Genomic DNA, 22,499 nt, shown 5'->3' with positions numbered 1-22,499 from the left:
TTCATTTAACTTCTAAAATATATGTCCGGTCAATTTTAGCTCTTCAGTCAAGTATCTAATGCTGTCAAAAAGCTTTCATACAATGCCAGGAATATAATTCTGGTATGTTTCTGACCTTAAACAGTCCAATTTAAGAATTTTGATTCTCAAAAAGATCTGAACCAGGCTTTAAATCTTACCATGTGCAATTTAAGAGAAATTGTACAATATAAAAACTCATGCTCTGAACATTTAAACCCTTAAATTCCCTGAAACAAGTCATTAATGACCCTGTTCAGATTGCATTTATATGTCCAACAGTCCAAAGGCAATCTATTTACTATTACAGACAGACACAAAGAAAAGCAGCAAATCCTCACAACTGAGAAGCTGGAACAAACAGATGGTTGGTGTAGTTGCTTGAACAATGACTTAAACACTTAATCAATTCTCAAGATTTTATGATCGACTAATCATTTCAGCTCTAGTGATGATGATGAGAATGATATGTGGGTATACAAATTGACCACAAACTATATTGCAGGTACAGAGACCTGTGTATTTATGATTCTGATAAAAATGTAGGAGTACATACAAAAAAAAAAAAAGACACAGACCAGTGCAGACACTTCTCTCTAGTACTACTTCCTAAAGGGTCTATTGCTCAGGTAATGACAGTCATCTGTGCACAAATGCTCAAAATGATAAGGTCTGACAACTCTGCTGTCTTGCAGGAGAGTTAACAGCCTGTCAAGATAGAGAAAGAGTCATTTGTCATTCGACTCCTGAGTATCCGCTGACGACCGGTCTTGCTCAGATGCACACAGGATCTTCGCCTTGACCTTCTTGTTGGAAGAAATGATGAAGTAGGGGCTGAGAGAGGCGTAGCAGGAGGAAAAGAATACCCTCATATCAGCCACCACTGGTGACACCTTAGCCACTGTCAGCATGTAAATCCAGATGACGTTATCAAGCCCAAAGAAGACCACGTATAGAACCACCAAGGTAACCACTGTTTTGGCAGCCCTGGTCTCTGCTCCACCACCCTGAGAGCGACGGATCCCTCTCACCTGGCGGCTGTGGCGGTGGAGAAGCAGCAGGATGTAACCACTGGAGCCCACCATCACAGCGACAAAGGCGAAATCCCTCCCAGAGACAGCCACCCCATTGATCACATAGGACAGGTTGTCTCTGAAGTCCACATGACAGAAGCCCAGGTTGAGGGTAAAGGCAGGGACAGTGCCATTACGTGGAGCCATAGAGAAGAAAGGGGCTGCGATGCATATGGCCATGTTGAGGAGCCACAGCCCTGCAAAGGTGGGGAGCACCAGTGAGGGAAGTGCAGGCTTCAGCCTTGACAAACGGGGTCCAGCAGGGGCGATGGTCACTGCCTGAAACACGCTGAGCATGCAGGTGATGCAGACTGACAAAGCCCGGCCGATGCGGTAGGCGTAGATCACCACCTTACAGCCGGGATCATTCAGCAGCTCTCTGAGCCCAAACACAGTCATGGTCTGAGGGACGCAGCGGGTCAGAAGCAGCAATAGGTTGGCAAAGGCCAGGTGGCACAGGATCATGTCCACAGGAAGGAGCTTGGGTTCGGTGTAAATGATGTGGCCGTAAGCCAGCAGCACCACGGTGTTCCCCAAGATGCCCATACCTGTTTGCAAGAGGAAGGAGACCCCTTTGATGGTCACACACAGATCCATCACACCAAGGCCTGCACCCGTCATGATTTGTAAAGCAGACAGAGAATCAAATCTGTTAGAAATACACTGCACATGAACAAACATTCTCAAGTTGGTGATATCGAGTTACATAAAAAACCTGATATAAAAGATAATAATAATAATAATAATAATAATAATAATGATTATGATAATAATGATCTCCAGGTTTTCTATCAGTGTTCAAAATGCTGCTCACCTGATGTTGGAGATGAAAATAAAGCCTGCTGTGCATCAACAGTTTAATAGCCCATGTAATTACAATTTATAGTCTTCCATGCCCCTTGAGATAGTTGCCCAACATTGCTTTGTTCAGCTCAGTTTGGCAAATTAAAAGTAACACACTAAATCTGAGATGGTCTCAGAAGACAAGCACTGCAAGGGCATACAATAGCACTGAGGGATACACACAGTTTTTCAAGTCTATCTTAAAACAACAGTGAAACCTTTTTTTTTCCTTACTGTAATTATTCTCCCCGTTCAAACAGACGATTAATATTAATATTTTCCTAAGATTATTTGAAGCTAATATGTGGCTTCAACCGTCTTCTACAGATAAATGAAGTCAGTATCTTCAAAAGTTACAGCATGTCAAAGTATGAAATTCCATCTTTGTGTTTCTGTGCTGAGCTGCAGTGGATGGCTAGTACGACAAAGATTTTCGAAGATGCAAATTTGATTTGACTTCCACATCGCCTACATTGGAAACATGTTATGAGGGGATATTTTAATGACCAGTATGAGCAGGAGAAATGATTACAGCAAGCAACAACTGCTTCAATGGACATATGGGAGTATGTGTATTAATTTGAAACAGTTTAAAAATGTGGAACTATCCTTTATGTTTTAAAGTGAAATCCTTATCAGCTTCAAAATATTCACTCTTGTGCCTGTTTGTGCCCCACTGATAATGAAATCAATAGATCAATAACTAGGAAAGATATAGCTGGAAATGAGCGCGTACATTTTCTCCATTGGAATCAGATACAGTAGCACTAGCGTGATGTCAAAATTCAAACAAATGTGGCATGAATCTCCAGATCACCCAACTTTTTTTTTAAAATGAATGAAGGTGCTCCGGGCTGTACATCAACACAGCTTTCCAAATTAGATTTAGGCTTTAATGTCAGGAAATTGTTCATTGTCATAAAGAGACATTAAGCTGCCTTAGGTCATATGAATAACATATTTGAACCCTTATGTGAATTTTAATCTTGAACAATGTTTTCCTGTTCCACATCAGTTTTCAGTTTCTTTGGACAGAGGGGCTGTACGTCAATCTTCTGAAATATTTTAACGCCATTTCCCAGTGGTGTTAAAAAAAAACAAAAAAAAAACAGAGTTAAAGAAACCCCTGCGGAGACAACAGTGTGCGGTTATTGTTGATGCAAAAGCAGCCTGATGATGCCTTGAATGAGCCATCAAGAGGCTTTTACATGCACAGCTGGTGCTTCAGTGTGCGCTCCTTTCCTCCTTCATGTCCTGGGAGCATGTTAAAAGACACAGAGGAGCAAGACAATTAACCATATAACAATGCATGTCTGTACTAATTGGGGGCACAGGGACAAGCAGCCATTATTCATTTATGTTCTTCACTTTCAGTGCTGACATATGCTTTAACAGAAGTTTGTACTATGTACCCAAGGTTTTCCAGCAGTATATAGACTGTAAATAGCAAATGTATCTGACATTAAAAGCGTTCTAACCTGTTGGTCAATTACCGCCTATTTTCTCAGTTGTAAAATCAGATTGTGTGCCTCAAACAGTGTTGTTTGAGAAGCTTGATTTCTCCAGAGAATAAGCCTCAGAAAAAGCATCATAAGATATGTTATTTCCCTGTGTGTTTTTAACATGTTTGTTCAGAGAGCTAATTAAAATGGCAAGTTCGAGCATGTCCTGCTCAGGGGATTTCATGTACAGCATTCTACGTGGCAAGTCTTGAAAAGCAGGCTTTTTCCCCTCTGACAAGAGTTTTTCTTTGTTTATGGCTGCTGCAAATTGTTTTCTCTATTACGCTAATTTAACTTAAAATTTTTCAATAACTGTTTCCGTTACAACAGTGCCCTTAGAGTTGATGCTGACAATACAGGTCATGCCAGAAACTACCATGTCTAACTATGTCCTGGAATTGATTATTTTCTTCTGTACATGCAATAAAATACACCTGGTGGCCATTTCAGTTGGAACATCTTCACCGTCTAATCCATTCCAAAACAGGTTCTGCCTGTAGCCCACATTAAATTAGCTGGTTTAGCACTGAGGTCATAGTTAGTGATGATGTTGGACTGGACTGCATTATATTCAGAGGTGTTTCTAATATTCTGCCTCCCTCATGTATATAAATGGATGACACCACCTTTAAATATGACCTCAATGACAGCCATGTATTCAAATATACACATTTTTCAACACAAATACTGAACATAGGGTATGTAGAATTTATGGCACAGCTGTTGTATTAGACGAGATGGTGATGCAATAATAGACAAACTCTCACATTATTACTTAGTTATCTTAAATTAGGACACGAAAACCCAGGTATTGCATTAAGTAAGCTGTTTACATACAACTTCAATTAGTTCAGGCAAACATCACTTTTTAACCTTTTGCATCTTTAAGTATTCTGGAGAGGGCAACATCTTTGGCTGGTGACGAGGGGATATTCAGTGCATTTCTCACAGTGCCAGTTAATCTGTCCCACAGCAAAAATGTGGTTTAAGAAGCTTTTGGCTTAGCAGCCTCTCACTCTGATATTGATGGGCCTCACACTCTTGATTTGCATTTAAGGGGAAGGGGAGGGCAAAAGTGACCTCCCATGACTTTAGATTTTATTTGTCTTTATACTGTATCTACAATATGTTCACCTTAAGCTGTGGGACAATCAATTGTTCAAAAATAATTGATTCATGCATAATGCTCAGTGGCAAACTGAACCAAACGTGTTTTCATTCCTTTGCATGTTACAAGAGACTCATTTATCAATTGAGGCACCTGTCTGCACCACCTGTTTTCTCTGTTCTTTCTCTGTGCAGAGCAGCAGAGGGATCCCTCTTCTGCACTGAATGTCATATATGCAGATTAGTCACAAATTAAATGTGCATGTTTTATTTGTATTTTTAAGTACCTTCAAATCCGTGATGTGTGCGTTCAGTGTTTCACCTGGCTCCGAGACAAATTCCTCTTCATAAATAGTTCAATAATAAAATTCAAATTGAAGTATTCCGACATATAAACATGCAAAATAAGTGGTAAGTAAACCAACATCACTAGTACCTATACATACTGCTTATATAGTGCTCAAACTGTAAGTTTGAGGAGGTTATTGGACATGTAACTAGTTTCATTATTTTTATATTATAGTATTATGAAAGTAGTCTCTCTTAATTATAGTGGAGGACATATCTCATCGTCTTCTTGTGAGAAATGGGCTTAATATTCATTTCTAAGTCGCTGCTGTAGGACATGTTGCAGTTAAATCACGTAGCCTACCCACACTGATTTGTCCTTACAACATCCTCATGGTTTAGGTTTAATTCCATTTTTAGAACTTTTATTGCTCTGGATGAATTACACAATCATAAATTTGATGCTACGTCGAGCTCCACAAATGAAACTGGAGGTGATCGATCATGCGGACTGAGTGGAACGTCCTCTGGCTTTGACTTTGTTTCAGCTTTCTCCACTGGAGGACACTGTGGTGCTGGTGCCTGACTAACCAACACAAGGATGGTCTCTTTAATAGGCAGAGGCTTTTCAAATTGATTGCAGAAATAAAAAATACAAAAGTAGAGTGGAAGGTCTAATAAGGAAATCTATCTATAGTATCAGTAATTAGAAAAAAGCAGTGAAACAGTGACATTGAGAGATAGTGTTAATCTTTTTTGAGTATAAACATGAAGCTAATGGATATCATTCTTTCATTAACACCATTTTCTCTGCACACTTGTTAGATCTATGTAAGTAAATCCAAACACACAGCTCTCTCTGTGTTATCCTTTCTCTCTGAAGCCCAGTGAGGGGACAGAAGCAGTCATCTGAATTGATCTCAAGTAATTGGAGTCTGAGGGAAGAGAAGTCAATGGACCATGAAAAACAGATCCAACAACCATTACCTGTTTGCAAGTATAAGAACAAAAACAACTCGACTACTTCAGGAGAGAGGGATCAGAGACAAGGTCCACCCCACACCTTGTCAGCTGTGACTGTTCTCAGGTAAGAGTGTAAGCTTTCTGATATCACTTTGAATGCTAAGTATTACCTAACATTCAAAAGGCCATTAAAAATGATATCACTATAATCTAGGTGATTTTACTGATTTGATTACACTCCTTTCTGTCCCTGCAGGAATGTCATCAGAACAGTTTGTTCGTGGGATGCTCTATCTGTCCCTCACTATTGTTGGAGTCCCAGGTAACACTGTGGTCATCCTGGCATTCCTCTTGCTGCTGCACCAGGAGAACCGCCTCCTCGCAGCGGATGCCATCATCCTGCATCTGGCCTGCGCAAACCTGCTGGTAGTGGGTGTTCGCTGTCTGCTGGAGACCCTAGCCTCCTTCCGCCTGGCCAACATCTTTGGCGATATAGGTTGTAAAGCTGTGATTTTTGTCTACAGGACCTCCCGCTCCCTCTCCATCTGGCTCACCTTTGTTCTGAGTGCTTACCAGTGCCTGAGCATTGCCCCTCCCGGATCACGCTGGGCCTCCGCCCGTGCCTTTGTTGCCCACTATTTGGGCTTTGTTTTCTTCTTCCTCTGGCTCCTCAACACCTGCATGAGCTCGGCAGCCATACTCTTCTCCTTTCACAGACAGAATAACTCCACCTTGACAAACCATGGCATTAATGTAGAATTCTGCTATGTGCACTTCCCCTCAAAGCTGTCCAAACAGGCAAACGGGGCAGCCCAGGTGGGAAGAGATGTGGTTCCCATGGCCCTCATGACCCTAGCCAGTCTGATCATCCTGGTCTTCCTTTACAAGCACAGCCAGCAGGTGAAGGGACTCCGCAGCAGTAGTGGTGTTAGCGGTGGAGGAAGTAGTGGGGCCGAGCAACGAGCTGCCAAAGCCGTGGTAGCACTTGTGACCTTGTATGTGGTCCTCTATGGGGTAGATAATGGCCTTTGGGTGTACACTCTCACTGTGAGGAAGACCATGTCTTCCTCTCTAATCTCTGACCTGCGCATATTCTTCTCCTCGCTCTATGCAGCGCTAAGCCCTGTGGTGATCATTGTGTCCAACAAGAAGGTGAATGGCAGGCTGAGGTGTGTAGCTCATGAGAAGCCTGTTCAGGAGAAAGCCACAAGTCTTTCCACCATGTGAGGCCTGCTGGGACAGCTGATTACTCACAGAGCTACAGGGGAAGCCGAGATGATGAGGACTGAATTTTTTCTAAAGTCTGGGTCGTGCATGGGTCATTCTGTCTTTGTAGTACACTGGGTACATTACGTTTTGTGATACAAGTTGCAGGAGAGACTCGTCTTTCATCTGTTGGTGTAGCTCATAATAATGATGCCTTTTTTTAATATGTATTAAAACATTTTGTTTATGAGACTTCTCAGACATATTGTGAAATAAGAGATAAGAAATAAGAGTTTAGCACCTGTAACTTTGGAGGGGGTGGGTGGGTGGTTCATGGGGGTGGGGAGGGTGCAGGGTCGTCTATTGTCTCACTGACTAGATATAAGGAGAAAAACTGTCTTCACAACCCTGTGACTCAATACTAGTGTGTATGAATCTCTGCTTATCTGGTGATATCTTGCTTTGTTTGTTTATGCGTTATGTTCGTACCATCTTAATTGGGTGGAAAAAATATAGCCGGGTGACTCAGGGCTCAATGTAGCTGTCAAGTGACTTCCAACTGCCCATTTAGCTACGATTAAGGCTTTGAATAGAAGCTTGGAAATGTCCCGTACTAATGAGGCAGGTTAATTGTCCCACAGAGAATTGGTTAAAAACCTGATGGGAAAACTATACTCTTCAGAGAGATAAAGATGTAAAAGATGTTCATTACTCAATACTTAATTACTCAGTAAAATGCCAACAATGTATGTCTGAGTTCCACGATTGTGGTTATAAGAGGAGGACACGTTAGGGACACAAAGCTATATCTTGGCACAAGCCCTGAGGAGTTTGCTGTGGATGTGGAAACGTGGGAATTTAGGAGTCATTATGTAATTGCCATGTCTCGCACAAGTAAGGGCAGAAAGACAGGGTGAGGACATAACAACCTCTGTGAGTGACAGTCTAAAAGACACAAAGTAGGGCTGCCAGCACTCTGTGATCCTGCAGTAACTCTAAAGTGCAATCAGCGCAGCAATATTCAACTGCTGTCGCAATGCAGGTAAGAAGGAGGAGGAGAAGTCCTCTTTTTGTGCTTGTGTAGAACTGATGCATTCAATACCAGGTTGACATCAAAGGATATTAAAGGCCATATCTTTTGTCACAGAGCAACAATTGCCTTTATTTTAAAAGTTGCAACCATTACAACCCATGGTGGAGTGACTACATTTTTGCAAAGCTCTCTCCAGATGACAAATTCCATGTGTCTTACTCTTCAAACCACTGAAATCTGATTGGCACTTTACACAGACTCCGGTGGAATGAAGGATAGAATACATGGATGGTTTCATTAGAGCAGCGAGGACGCTGGTGCCTCCGGTGAGAAATCACTGAAATGATTCCCCTCAACGCTCCCAGTGATGTCATTCTCTCTGTTTCTGGTAGAAAAGAAGTGGCATATTAGTTAAAAGAAACCAATACATGGAAAAACTGGCTCCAATGGTGTGTATGCTCATGCTCCTTTCTGTGTGTGCATGTGTGTGTGTGTGTGTGTGTGTGTGTGTGTGTGTGTGTGTGTGAAGGGTGTGCCAGGCAGGCCTCTCCCTGCACAAGACAGGACCTGTTTTCACTGTTTTTCATTCTTACGAGACCACTGAATGCAGGGTGCTGTTGAACATGTAGAGACCAAACCCACAGAAAAATAACACTCTATTGCTGCCTCACTCTCGAATCACCACCGACCTTCAGCTCACACGTTTCCCCCTGCATATAAAACACAACTTGCAATAGCTGATAAATGTGCATTTTTGTCATCCGTTCAACCTCAACTCACCTGCTTGACAAGGCAAAGATGTGTGACATGCACAAGCTATCTGGAAAAATAACTCAACCGTTGCAACCAGCAACTGACATTTACCAAAGAAATAAACCTACAAATGTTAACTCTTCTGGTTCTTTGACTGTAGTTGGACAAAGTAACACAAACCTGCAGAAAAGACACAAACACACACACATACACACACACACACACTCACACACACACACACACACACAAAAAGCTGTCCAGTGTTGTCGGCTAAATGAGGTTGAAGGGTTGCAGTAAATCCCGCCAGGTGATCCATCCCTGCTGTGCCTGATGTCAGTCTGTTTACCTGCAGCAGGTACAGGTATTTTTGTCCCCCAAGTCCACCAATCGCGAAGCAGCACCAGGGTTAAACCTCGCCCCTCCTCTGCCTTGAAGCCAGTCCACACCCTAAAGTAGCCTTTTTTCACTCAGGAAATGGATGTTAAACCAAAAGCTCCTCTCCTCCCCCACAGAAAACCTTTTGAATTACAACAATCACTGTGAGCAACATGTTCTGTTTTTTACAGATGCAGGGACAAATTGACGACTAATATGGTAATACAAGGGAACAGTGATAACAAGCATGAGTCAGCAACACATTCACCTCCTAAAATCAATTCTAAATAATTTGATAATGACACGTGAAAGCATTTTGAAAGCCTCATCATCATCTGTTTACCTCTGAATAATCAGTTAATCCAGTCCCCTTGAATGTTATTTTTCTGGACAAAACTATATTTTAGTTATTAATCCCATAAAAATCTTCTCTCAGATGTTTTTTCCAGTTAAGAAAAGCTCTGACTGACTATGGCAACTGGAAACTTGGGGGTTTATTACTGTGGTGAAAATGTATCAGTAATAAACACATCCTGCGGTACTTTCAAACCCCAAATTTTATGGAAATGACAGACATAATAAGCCTTTTTAAGTTTGCTGATACCGTCTTTGCCTTTCCTTCAAAGGGATGTTTCTTTAGGCGCGTTGTTTAGAGGATTTATTCCCTGTTTGAGTGAAGCCACTGATGGGGAATGCAATAGAAAAACTGTAATTTTATGTAAATCAACTCATTTAGTATTTTTTAAAGTGGAGGACAGAAAAAATTTCCATCTTAGAAGTGGTTTTAATTCGGCGCAGTGCCCATTTTGTGTTCTTCAGAGCGCAAATAAAGAAAGTATTTAAATTATGTGAAAGCCATGTGCTCAGAACTCTACCTGCCAGGAGATGACCGGAGTTTAACATGATTTTTATTTAGTTTTTTGTACTCTTAAGTTACAGAGTTGTATGCATCCACCCAGTTCAACTGATTCTCTCAGACAGGGAACACACACGGTCGAGTTTCAACTTGCCTGGAATGCTGTACTGCACGAAAGCGAGGAACAGTATGGTGGGAAGAAAATTTACACAGTTGAGACGAAAGTTAGACCTGTTCTGTCTCGACAAACACAGCAATGCTGAGATGCTGGATTTAATATCCACATAAATCTGCAGGTTGTGGGGTTTAATGGTTGTTCTCACTGTTCTGACAGCCCGATTTCACAAGAGAATCTAGTTGCAAAATATTAAAGAAATAGTTTGACATTTAGGAGAGTGTATTAGATGAGTAAGATGAGAAGATTGATATGACTCATGCACAAAGAAGAGTAATGGGGAGAAAAGATTGCATCTATTTATTCACTGAAAACAAAGTCCACCTAACAATACTTCTACAGCTCCCCAATTAAGATGTCACGTATTGTTCATTACAAAAAACAATAGTAGTTTTACAAGTAGTTAGGTTTGACAGAGCCGGGTTAGCTGTTTCCCTGCTTCCAGTTTTTGTGCTAGGCTAACCTGCTGCTGGCTACAGCTTCATATTTACTGTATAAAGTACTATATATAAAATACTGGTATCAATCTTTTCATGTCACTCGCTGCAAGTAACCAAATAAGCACATTTCCCAAACTGTCATACTATTCCTTAAAATCTAATCATCAATTAGTGTTGTATTAATAGGTTACAAGACAAAGCTTCTTTTAGTTCAGTATCAAGACAAAATCAACTCAAAAGAAAGAAAATGTTACAAGCAGTTGGGAAAAAGAGCAGACAAATATGGACGTCCAAATGAGAATGAGCAGTGAAACTACTAATCTGCCACAACAATGTCTGTATAATCTACAGCAGGGAGGTTATATAGCACATTACACCCTTTTCCAGTACTATACCAACAAGGACATGGACCACACTGAAGGGGGTGGGGGTGTGGGTGTGGGGGTGTGGTGTGGTTGAGGCTCTTAGGCCCCAGGGCAGCAGCCTACTGCAACTACAGGTTAGATATGCGCTGCTGTGCCGAGACTTGAAAGACATTCACAATGCTGCTCCCTACCCAGCAGTGTATCACACTTTAAGGAAAAGAAAAAGAAGAAAGGAATAAGGAGTGGAAGAGAGAAGGTTGGGTTGCCGAGTTGGAAAAGAAAGAAAAAAAAAACAGTATAGACAGGCATGGAAATGCTGTCATATGAACTTCTGAGAAATATTTGAATATTAATAATCTTTCATATGGGTTACAGTTTGAATTGGCTGAAACAGAAAGCTGAGACCTGCCCTGACGTGAACCAAGTATCAGCATGTCAGTATTCTCTCAATATGTGGCTCATAATTCATTACTCAGGGGTGAATTAGCTTTTGTTTTATCCTTATTCAGGTAGTCTTGCTGAGATGTGGATATATTTTTTAAAGAGAAAGAAACATTTCAAGAGAGAAATAAATGTATATCAAAGAGGAAAGGGTTTCATTGACATGTCAGTTTGCAGAGATTCATCCTTTGATGAGCCAATCCAATGTCCCTCAGGGACACTGATTCATGCTGAATGCTGTGTGAATGCATAAACCCGGAGCCCAGATTTTAATCTCTTTAAATGATTGTGGTTAAGAGGCAGTGAACACAGCAGGGCTCAAACTGGGGGTCTGAAAGTTGAATTAAACTCAAGGAATAATAGTGAAGCTGTATCTGCAACTGCACGCTCAATACTGTTATTTCAGTAATTTGCATAAGATGCCTTAAAATTGAACCAAATGCAAAACTCAGCACCCCTTCGTGACTCAAAAACCACAGTGATTTTCCCAATCTCTTACAACACTCTGACAATCTGATCTTAAAGTCTCTACATACAAGTTTCTCATCCAAAAACGCCATCACTCAGGATACTTAAGCCCTTGCCCAGTGCTGACTTTGAATTTTATGTACACTATATAAGTTTCATTGTATGTTTTTATAATTTATATTTGTGAATGCTATCAGCTCTCAATGGAGTTTGTGCCATTACTGTTGCAGATGCAGAGAATAGATTGACTATTTTACACCTTAGGGGAAAAGTGCAACACAAACTGTACTTGTAAAATGACTCTGAAACAGGATCAACTGTCAAAAAAACAGTTCAACATTTACACTTATTAGTTTCTTGCCAAAAGTAAGATGAGAAGTTTGACCCCGCTGTCATGTCTTTGCAGTAAATATGAGGGTAAAGCCAGTAATGTCTTAGCTTAGTCTAGCATAAAGACTGGAAACTAATTAACAAATTAATCTGTACAAAAAAAAATGTTGCCAGACAACCAACACGACTTCAGGCTAGCATTTTCCCGCTGTTCCCAGTCTGTGTGTAATGCTAAGCCAATAAACTAACAGTCTCCTGGCTGTAGCTTCATATTAACCACACAAACACGAGAGTTGTATCGATCTTCTAATCCAGCTCTCAGCAAGGAAATTAATAAGCGCATTTCCCAAAATGTCAGACTAATACTTTAATGGTAAACATCACTGAAATAAGATTGGTTATAAAGCAGCAGATCAAACAAAGACCTTTAATCAAAACGTAACACAACCTTCTTCATGTCAAATTTACACTAACTGGGATCCTGCCCTTTATCTTTCCAATCTTTCTCTTTAAATGCCACAAAGGTGGAATTTTCCACAAGCCACTTCCCTGAGTTCACTGTGGAATGCAGACAAGATGAAGCAAGCCTGCAGAGCTTGGTATCCCGGCAGTAACAGTGTGTTGAGGTGCTTCGCTCCTGCACGTCATGTCCACCTACTAAATTCTCTCTTCAGAGACTGTGTAAAGCTTATTACTCAAAGTGTATATCTCTGTCCTGTGGTCCTGGTAGTTGCCACTGTTCCTGCTGATTTTCACAAGTATCCTGCAGAGGACTGATCCAGGACCAGTAATCTCAGCCCTTTACATTTTCTGATTTTGTCCAGTAACCACCTCATACAGTCTGAATGTTGTTAACTGAAGTAAACTAAGTACATCATTCAATATGTTTGAATGTCTAAGTAAATCACAAAAGCCCTAAAAGCAGCAGGATGTTTTAACACAACTCTAAATTCAAAGCTGTTGGAGACATTTACGAGCGCTCTATTAAACAGTCGTAGATTGCTATCTGTGCCTCAGAGCAACAGACCTTGTAAAGTTATACAACACGGGCATGTGCTGACATAACTGCCACACATATCTCATCGGCTACTACCACCCTTCACACAGGTTAAGGAAGTGCAGAATAATGAGTGGAGAAAATGATGGAAACATCGTGTCCCTTTGGAGCCAAAATTACTGTCTGTAACAGCGCATAACAGGAAGAAGTCAAAAATACACATCTCCACATACTGTGTATACATTTACACTGCACTCAAATGTACCACACAGTGTTACACTGTTAATGGGATGTATGCAAAATGACAAACTGCCTGCAGTGTGGAGTTGTTGGCATGTGATGATAAGGACCGTTACTCCAACATATTATGAAAAATTGAGTCTCCTTGTGCTTTTTCAGAACAAGTGGTGTCACTCCACCCACTTAAAGCTGAATAATAGATATGATGGCTCCTCTGTGTATCTTACAGTTGCTGTCAGAGTAATTACAAAAGACTTGAGTGGAGCATTCACACAGGCATTTCAGACTTTGCATTAGTCGAGTGCATTTCACTGCTTCGGAGGTTGAGATGATTTTGGTTTGCACGGTCTGCTGAAGTAGACTATCTCACAAATCAAAGACACACACACACACACACACACACACTGGTTTTGTTATAGCTGCCCGATTGTGCCCTCAAATCCCAAAATGTCCAACCAGACTTTTGACTGTTGTATTGACTTTCAAAACGAATCATAAACTCAGAGGACATTTGGGGAGTTTGGGTGGCTGTTGGGTGCTTTAACAACAATCAGTCGGTGCATCTTTAAATATTTGGAAATGGGGCAGGAGAGAGTACCACCTGTTGATCCTTTAAGGTATTACAACAAAGGGGCAGTTTGAATGACGTCAGTGTAGTGCTGAATGTGTAACTTCCTTAATAGTTGGGTGGAATCAGTATGAAAATATAAATTCATTATATTTTTCCAGATATGATATGGCAAATCACTGTCTTATTGTTTTTTCCCCTGGGCTATGTTTTTAGATAAATGGCAAATGAGCTGTTTCTCTGTATGAGTTTCACATGATGACGGTCCAAGTGATTGACACTGTGCAGAATACTTTGAACTTTTGATCAGGCGCACCTGTCCATTAGACTTTTCGACGTCCAAAGAACTATGTAGTAATTGCAACAGCAGACCTAAGTAAAATGATAACACTATATAGCCATAGCAACACATTAAGATTCCACAAACGAACAACGAACAATTACGTTAAATTATTCGTGCTAAGCTCTTCTCCCAAACAAGCGAAGCCTCTACCGCACAGCTGGATTAACTTGTTTGGGGGAACAATTGCTTTTGGGGCCCCCCCGTTGCCTTCTGCTTCCTATTAAGTACAGTGCACACAACATGCTATAGATGGCAGCTTCATTATACTTTGCACACCAGACCCAGAAACCAACCAGCACTCCTGCCCTCTGGTTTCTTTTATATGTCAGCTAGTTTGTGGTGATGTGATCGAACACAACTTTATTTAGGTCTATGCACCATGTGGGCACATTCTAAGTGGACACCTCCATACACAACCCAGTTGATATTGCTGTCATGCAAATTCCCAAACAAGTTTGCATAAAAAGCAAATGACCAAACAACAAATGACAAGCAGTGAACCTGGGACTTTTGGGGCATCCAGATGTCAGAGCGCCTAGGGCAGTTGCCCACTTTGCCCTTTTGGTAATCCAGCCGTGCTCAAGGGTTGAGTTTGGGGAGCTTTTTGGAAAGTAATGTTTGTACTTGTGCCCACATCAAAGGCGTACGTTCATAATGACGGCCAGCAGCAGTGAAGCAGCTCTAAATCCATACATTAGATTCATGTCCTGCATTTGTGACATTTTGAAGTTGGAGGGACTTTAAAGTTGTCCTACTTACTAAACTTTTCTTGTATATAATAATAATATAATTTAAAGTATATCTTTATGTATTTAAGCTCTTGTAAGAATTCCTAAAGTTAAGTTGCTATGCTGTCAGAAATACGCACATTTTGACAGGCAGTTTCAGACTAATTCTGGCCACGACTTGACTTACTCTTAAATTGGTCTCCTTAACTAAACAAATGCTAAAACACTTCCCATCAAGCATTTTTCAGCCTTGTCATAGAAACACTTCAGTAACACTTGAGGAACAATTTTGCCAAGCCGTAAAGACAGAAAACAGGATCAGAAGAGCTGCTGGAGCATTTTTCTACAAAACTGAACAACTGATGAACCTGTCAATTAATGAATCTGACATATCTCTGTCATTACATGTGTTGTTATCACCATATGATTGTGTTAAATTATTTAACAGACAGGGCTGCATTTTCACAACAGGCTTGTGGTAAATACAAGGCTGACATGTGAAGACCTTCCTGGACTCCTAAAACATCTGTAAAGCTAAAAACAAAAACAAAAAGAAAAAAGAAAGAAAGAAAATCAACAAGTAAGAGGACAACTGTAGCGCAAATGTATGGTTCCATTCATGATAATAAAGATATTTCTATTCAAGTAGGCAGCGGAGGCCACTAGTTTTTTCTAGTGTCACAGGTTTTATAGAAGTCTCAGTGCACTGAATAATGTATTGACTCATATGTCTGGAGGAGCGCCACAGTAAGACAGACGATCAATGGCTCAGCAGCAGTGCCAGATTAGCTTTTATGGAACTTTTTCCCCGAGCACAGTCTTGTTCGTCCCAGCATCAGAAAACTATTCTGATGATAATTTCTGAATTCACAGGCAGGTGCTGGTCATAAAGGATGTCTTTATTCTGGAGCACAGTGGTATTACATAAACAGTACGCTGTCTGCCACTACAGGTTAGCAAGATTTGTAGGAATGGCGACTGTCTCAAGAAAACAATACACAGATGTCCCTGTTCTTTTTCTGCCCCAAGGCAATATATCTGAAAAACTAAATGTAACATGATGGGTGTTTCTCTAAAGAAGATGAATGATGATGGTTTCTGTTCACCGTTGTAGTTTAGCATTGTCAGCATTTGCTAATTAGATCATGCGCAATCGAGGCTGAGCTGAGGTATTTGGTCATAAGTCATTACATTTCATCCAGTGGGAAATATGAATTTAAGTACTAAATTTCACGCAAATCCGTCCGATATTTGTTGAGATACTTCAGGCTGGACAAAAGTGGTGGGCTGACCATCCTTAAAGCCACAGAAACTTGTTTTGTTTTGTTTTTCCATGTGGTTCTGCCTTTTACGCCTCAAGAACACCATCTTAAAATCTAAATTTCCTATCTTTTAAATGCACTAGCAAGTCACCTTGCCTTGCAGAACCAATTAAAATGCTCGTATTCCAGCGTTTTTATGAATTCCTCCAGTGATATTGACGCATAGACCTTGACAACCGAGATACAGGATCTGTAATGTGGGCTAATGTCCATGTACCACTACAAGTGAGTAACTCACGCAACCTTATGTAAAAACAACTGGAACTACAACAATACTGAAGAGATTTTTTATGGTCAGCTTTTTATTCTTACTCTATTCACACATGCAATTATAGTTCATCCATTCACTTTCACTTTATTGCCAGTGTTAATACCTACAAGCTGAACAGGTGACAGAAGAGAAGATGTGATTACAAAAAGAAAGCCTCTCCATCTCACTCCATGTAAATCAATAAACCTAAAAATAATTGCTTGCAGGTTTGCTCTCACAGATAATTAATCAGCAGTGATCTTTGTCCCTAATTTTCATTTGAACTGTTGTGGGTTTTGCAGCTGTGAAAGATAGAAGATGAAAATAATACCCTTCTTCTACTGTGCATCCTTTCCAGCACCGACCACTCAGCACACTCAGCTTTAAACACACAAACATACACACACACACACATCTCAGACGGATGGCGTGAGACGCTTTTACCTCAAGCTCTCTGCCATACCTCTACCCCCTGCTGTCCTTCAAAATCCACTCATTAACAGCAGAGGGCATTGGACACATCACCTCATCACCTCCCTACAGGATTGAGGCCCTCCACCTGACCTTGGAAAACGTCCAAGCCAGCAGCACATCAGGCCTCAGGAGGGGAGTAAGGTTCAGCTTATGGGATGAAGGTCAGCGCACCGCAGCCTCATGCATGCTGAAGAGCCCTGCTGCTTTTCAGACAGGAGGAGTGTTTTCTGTGGTTTCTCTCTTTCTGTCTTTGACAGAAAAGGCGACCTCTGAGCATAAATCTGTCTGACACTCTGATGGGTCAAACTTTTTGTATTCAAATCTTCATGTTTGAGTTTCAGCCCAGGTTCTTAGTTGATGACCTGTTTATGAGATATCATCAGACTTGTATTGTAACATTGAGTGCTGTTGCCTTCCCCCAGAGATGTTCTGAAAAATGGAAGATGGTGGTCGCTGGCTGAAACTCCATCGGGTAAAGCAGACCTCTTAGCAACAGTGAAACTATAAAGAGAGATCACCATTCAAATGACACTTTCATCTGAAAATACGACCTTGCTTTTTTGAAACACAGAGTAGGTGGAGGCAGAAAAAGAAAAGTCCATTAATAGAGAAGATGGAGTCTAATGTGGAATCGACCAGAGGGTTTTTTAATGATTACTAGCCATTCATTGATCAAGCACTCCAAGACAGGAACAAAGAACGCTTTGCGGGGGACGAATCCTCTGCTCCTGCCTCTACTTCAGAAATTAGTAATCAAACCTCTGACACTCAGATGTCTGTTCTTGGTTAACTAAAGTCAAGGTCTTACATTTTAAATGTTTTCAGCCAGAGCGGCTCTGGGGATGGCAATGTTCATCAGTCAGTTAGTCCACCACTCTGGTTCAGACTAAAATATCTCAGCAACTATTGGATGGATCGTAAGAAAATTTTGTGTCATTATTTTAGCATCAGTCAAAATCCCAGAGGTTGAATCCTGATGACTTTGCTAAAACACTAACTTTTCCTTTATTGCCATGATTGGGCAAAAATCTATGTTCGCACAGTGGTTTAGTTCATAATCAAATGCCTGCAAAAGTATTGACCATATCCCATCAGCTGTGCTTACTATTCAAAATCAATTAGCTAATGTTGGCATGCTAACACTCTCAACTAAGTAAATAAGCAACTGTTTGCTAACAAGTTCACCATAATATGTCAGTGTTGTGTTTATAGTTGTTTTCAAAGTCCCTAAGTGACCAAAAATGTAATTATGTGTTGAAGTTGTTGCTCCAACATTAGGATGAGCTAAAAAAACCAATTTCTGGCATCACTGGTGAATTGCTGCAGCCCGTTCAATGCATCTGTAAGAGTCACACCATCAAGGAAAAAGACATTTTCATCAGGTTGCCATGACTAGGTTTTTCAAATGAATGTATTCATGCAGCGGCAGGACAGGAATGACAGCTATTGATTTGAACATATGAGTCTCATGGATTCTTGATGTAGAGCCAAAATCTTTTTCCCCCGTCTGGTTATCTGCCAGTGTGTCCTTATTTCTGACCTCTGAATTTGTTTTGCTACTGCAACTTTTTTCTTAAAATAATATTTCACACTTTGAAAAGAAAGCAGGCAGCAGCAAAATAACCAGCAGAGTTGAAATAATTTTGCTATCTTCTCCCCTGGAGTGAGATCAAGGTAAAGACACGTAGGAGAACATTTTTAGGGGATACAGACAATGGTGTATTCTGCTTATATACTCCACAGGTTTTACGGGATTTCGGGAGACTTGTGAGATATCAGCATTAAATCCATATTGATGACATAGAGTAAAGGAATTTAAAGATGTGTGTACTTTCATAAGCACCAAACTAAGGTCTTCTTTCATAATGCTTCTGTTTTTCTGTATCAAAATTCCACATGGAGAAACACAAAAAGGGCCAAAATCTTTTAAGGAAGCATAATAGATTGCAGAGCAGCACAAAAGTGACACCTGCCAAATTTGAATGTATATTCTCTGGCCTGTCTGCAATATGTCACATTTGCAATACATTACATCGCTCAGTGTTGGCCCTCCCTGAGAAAAACATGCTGTTCCTTGCTACAGTGCATTATGAAAGGTTGCAAATGGGCTAATTTGCAGCTTTGACAGCACCAGCCTCAGCAAAGGCGGGTAGTAATAGGTTTTGAGGTGCCGCTTCAGCGACTGCTGTGATGGGAACGCTGTGGCTGAAAGTAGGCATAGGTCAGGCTTCTCTGGAAACTCTGACAAATTAAAAACAGAAAACCTTTGACATTTATCACGCTCGGAGTCTGCAAAGGTCATTGCCTGTACTTGCTGCTTTCATTTTCCTTCCCCGTCCCCTCTGGACGTGTTTTGCTGTGATTGCTTATAGCCTGCTGGAGCTGTAACAGGGGGAATCAGGAACTGTGATTTCAGAGAAATGCTCACGCGATGAAAACATTTCTCACACGAGGAGCAGATATATGGAGTAAACAGAAATGTAAACTTATGGACTCTCTCTGCTGCTGCTCTACTCTTTCCTCTTATTTATACACTGTATAATACCAGTTGTTAATGGGTCTATCATGATGATTAGTTATTACATCAGCTTCATAAGGTTGCTATTTCTTAGTAAACTGCTGTTGTGAAAAGACACACTAAAGTGCGTTTCTGACTTCCTCACGATACATCATTCCACACCATAAACACTGAAAACTTGTAATCCCACTGGACCATGACTGTCTCATTTAAATGTTAATATAATTGCCATCATTCATAATTTAATGTGCTCCCTGGCATTTTCCGTTCATCTCGGTATTGCTATCTTATGTGACAAGCCAATTTACTGCTGGAGTTGACCAAATTGCTTTAGCATTGTAATACTAACACCATAATAAATCCTTGATATACTGTTCCTCCTTAGGTAATAAAAAAAATAATAGAATGTTATACACATTCACTGTGGAATCAATTTTCATTGATTTCCCTGGCGTTACATACGCCACCAGATTGCGCCTTTAAGTCAGGTATGATGCAGCTGGAGAAACATTACATCTGAGGAATGTGACAGAGATTGCCCTTTTTGCCCTCTTGTTGTCAGAGGTGGCTTTAGTGGGGCTGGAAGTAGTGTGAGAGATGACACAAGCAGTGTGAGGAAAACGAATCAGACAGATTATAGCTCTGAAGAGAGAGAGCAGGGCCAGGCTTAATGCTGGTAGGTGTCATTTTGTGTGACCTTTCTGGGAATTACCACCGTGTATGACCCAGAGCATGTCTGCCTGTCACTGAGACAGTCTGGGGCTTCTGCTGCCGTTTCCCCCCACTTCCACTCATCTTTCCTCTGGCAGACATTATGGCCTCCAGATGCTTGACTACCTTCCAATTGACCTGATCATGGCCAATAACTCTGATAATCCCTCAGTTCTCATTAGCTCGCTCACACAACTTCAACTGAAATTTGAATTCTGCGGGCTCCCTCTATGTCTGCGAGGTAGCTTAACCTTTGATAATATGTCTTAGCAGAGAAAACCCAGGATTAGCCGACTCGTGGAAGCTATTGTGGGAGAAAAGCAGCATCAGAAGTTGATCGTCGTTTAGTTGGGGGAATATGAATGCGGATTCACTCAAAGATACAGGCAGTCGAAGCTTGAAATCCTGTGATTAAGACATGTAATCCTATGTTAATTGTAGAATTGCAGCATATGTTTAAATGGTGCTCACTGGGACATATCTGCCATTTCAAACCAGGCATATCAAATTAGGTGTTATTCTTTACTTCCTTTCTCACGTAAAGACCAAAACAATAAACATGCCTGTCTTAATATTTTCCAACTTCCATGCTGTATTTAAGGCACACAGCCCCACACCTATTCATTCCTATTGAATGAGTATCTTAAAAAAAACTTCCTGGATCAGCTTGGCACTGCATAGTTTTCTAGCAAACATTGCTCAAACTGGAGTAAATTATGCATTTTTGGGAACTATATTCACTGCAGTTAGTGTTTAGGGCAACATGAAAAGTGTATATTGAGTCGCCTTAAAATAAGCTACAATGCTGATGTTCATTGAAATTAAGCCAAATGCCGCCCAGTGCAACAGTGTGGCTCAATGTGCTCTGAGCAGTTTTTGGTAAACAGTGGAGCTCTGTGTCGCAGAGGAAGAAGCAGACTGGCTCCAGCTACAGACTGTCTCAATCTTCTCATCTAACTCTGCAAGAAAACAAACAAGCCAATATTTCAAAAATGTTGATTCGTGGCTTTAAAGAGAGGTTAGCATGATATCAACAGTACACAAAATTCTATGGTAAATAAAGTGTTGGAAGGAGGGGGAGGGCTCATCTAATAGTATGTCCCACTGAGCAGGGCTATGACAAAACCAGCTTGATCTGCAGCCAAACACTAACTATGTGCTCACAGGAAGCCACTGTCACAGGAAAAAATTAAATCAGTCTGCCTGCAAGGAACATGGAGCAATTACTTCAAGGTGCTAATTAAAATAAATTAAGCGAAAGGTGAGACAGGGAAAGAGATGCAGAGGGAGACACAAAGAGGGAACAGTCTAACAATGTTAAATTGTCATTTTACTTGAAATGATGTCTGTAGGCTTGCATCAATCCCAAGAAAGAAATCTTTGAAGACATCCTACATAAATCCATTTTTCTTTGCCTCAACATGTTTCTCCCTGAAGAGGTTTTTTCATATTTTCATGACAGCACTGTTTCTGTGTTTTCCCCTCCCTTCACATCCCTCTCTGTATTTGATGTCCTCCACCAGCCAGCCTTTGGACACACTGTGTTTTCAGAGACAGATGAGAGGAAATGATTCATTCATCAGACAAGACCCAGGATACAAATCCCAGCTGACCTGCTGATCAGATGGTTGATATTGCAGATCTTCCTCGGGGCGGGTGCCGGGCTACGCTTATTAGGGCTTTTCAGCGGAGCACGGTGCACGGGTCATCATCTCTCTCGTAGTGACTCTCTGTGACAGCAAACACAAACTGGCTTCACCTCTGAAAATGAACACATTGCATCACCTAATTCAAACGTCAACCCAGATAAGGAACTGCAGGGATGATTGTGTGACATGAGGGCTGGAGAGGGCTGTCAGAGCAGTAATTATTTATTTATTAGAGGAAATATGGATTTGGCCGCAGGTGTGTGTTTTCTTGTTTCTGAGGACATTCTGCGGGTAAATGTGTCACATCAGAACTTTGTGGAGGCAGATATATACTCATCAAAACTTTTCTGATTGCTTTGGACTGGCAATTTGAAAACGCGGCACGGAGGAAGATGACTGAGTGCAGCTGTCTGTGGTGCTGAAACTGACATATAAAAACTCATGTGTGTTTGCTTTTCCTATC

The 22,499-nt window shown here is 40.9% G+C and overlaps 2 protein-coding genes across 2 annotated transcripts; one reads left to right on the top strand and one right to left on the bottom strand.

Annotated features, from left to right (window-relative positions):
- Positions 1-423: 423 nt before the first annotated feature.
- Positions 424-6,065, bottom strand: ora1 (olfactory receptor class A related 1). Its single transcript, XM_087172923.1, has one exon. The coding sequence runs from the start codon at positions 1,770-1,772 to the stop codon at positions 747-749; it is 1,026 nt and encodes a 341-aa protein (XP_087029049.1). The 5' UTR covers positions 1,773-6,065; the 3' UTR covers positions 424-746.
- ora2 (olfactory receptor class A related 2) lies at positions 6,053-7,293 on the top strand. Its single transcript, XM_023402230.2, has one exon. The coding sequence runs from the start codon at positions 6,053-6,055 to the stop codon at positions 7,019-7,021; it is 969 nt and encodes a 322-aa protein (XP_023257998.1). The 3' UTR covers positions 7,022-7,293.
- Positions 7,294-22,499: the final 15,206 nt, after the last annotated feature.

Source organism: Seriola lalandi, unplaced genomic scaffold (genome assembly GCF_002814215.2).
Source record: "Seriola lalandi dorsalis isolate HSWRI2012SDOR001 ecotype SW California unplaced genomic scaffold, Sedor1 jcf7180002053900, whole genome shotgun sequence".
Taxonomy (NCBI): Eukaryota; Metazoa; Chordata; class Actinopteri; order Carangiformes; family Carangidae; genus Seriola; species Seriola lalandi.
Note: the sequence above shows the minus strand (reverse complement) of the source record. Positions and strands in the feature narration are given on the sequence as shown.

Excerpts from the sequence above, each read along its gene's own strand:
- ora1 (XM_087172923.1), bottom strand. The coding sequence starts at position 1,772 with ATGTTTGTTCATGTGCAGTGTATTTCTAACAGATTTGATTCTCTGTCT.
- ora2 (XM_023402230.2), top strand. The coding sequence starts at position 6,053 with ATGTCATCAGAACAGTTTGTTCGTGGGATGCTCTATCTGTCCCTCACT.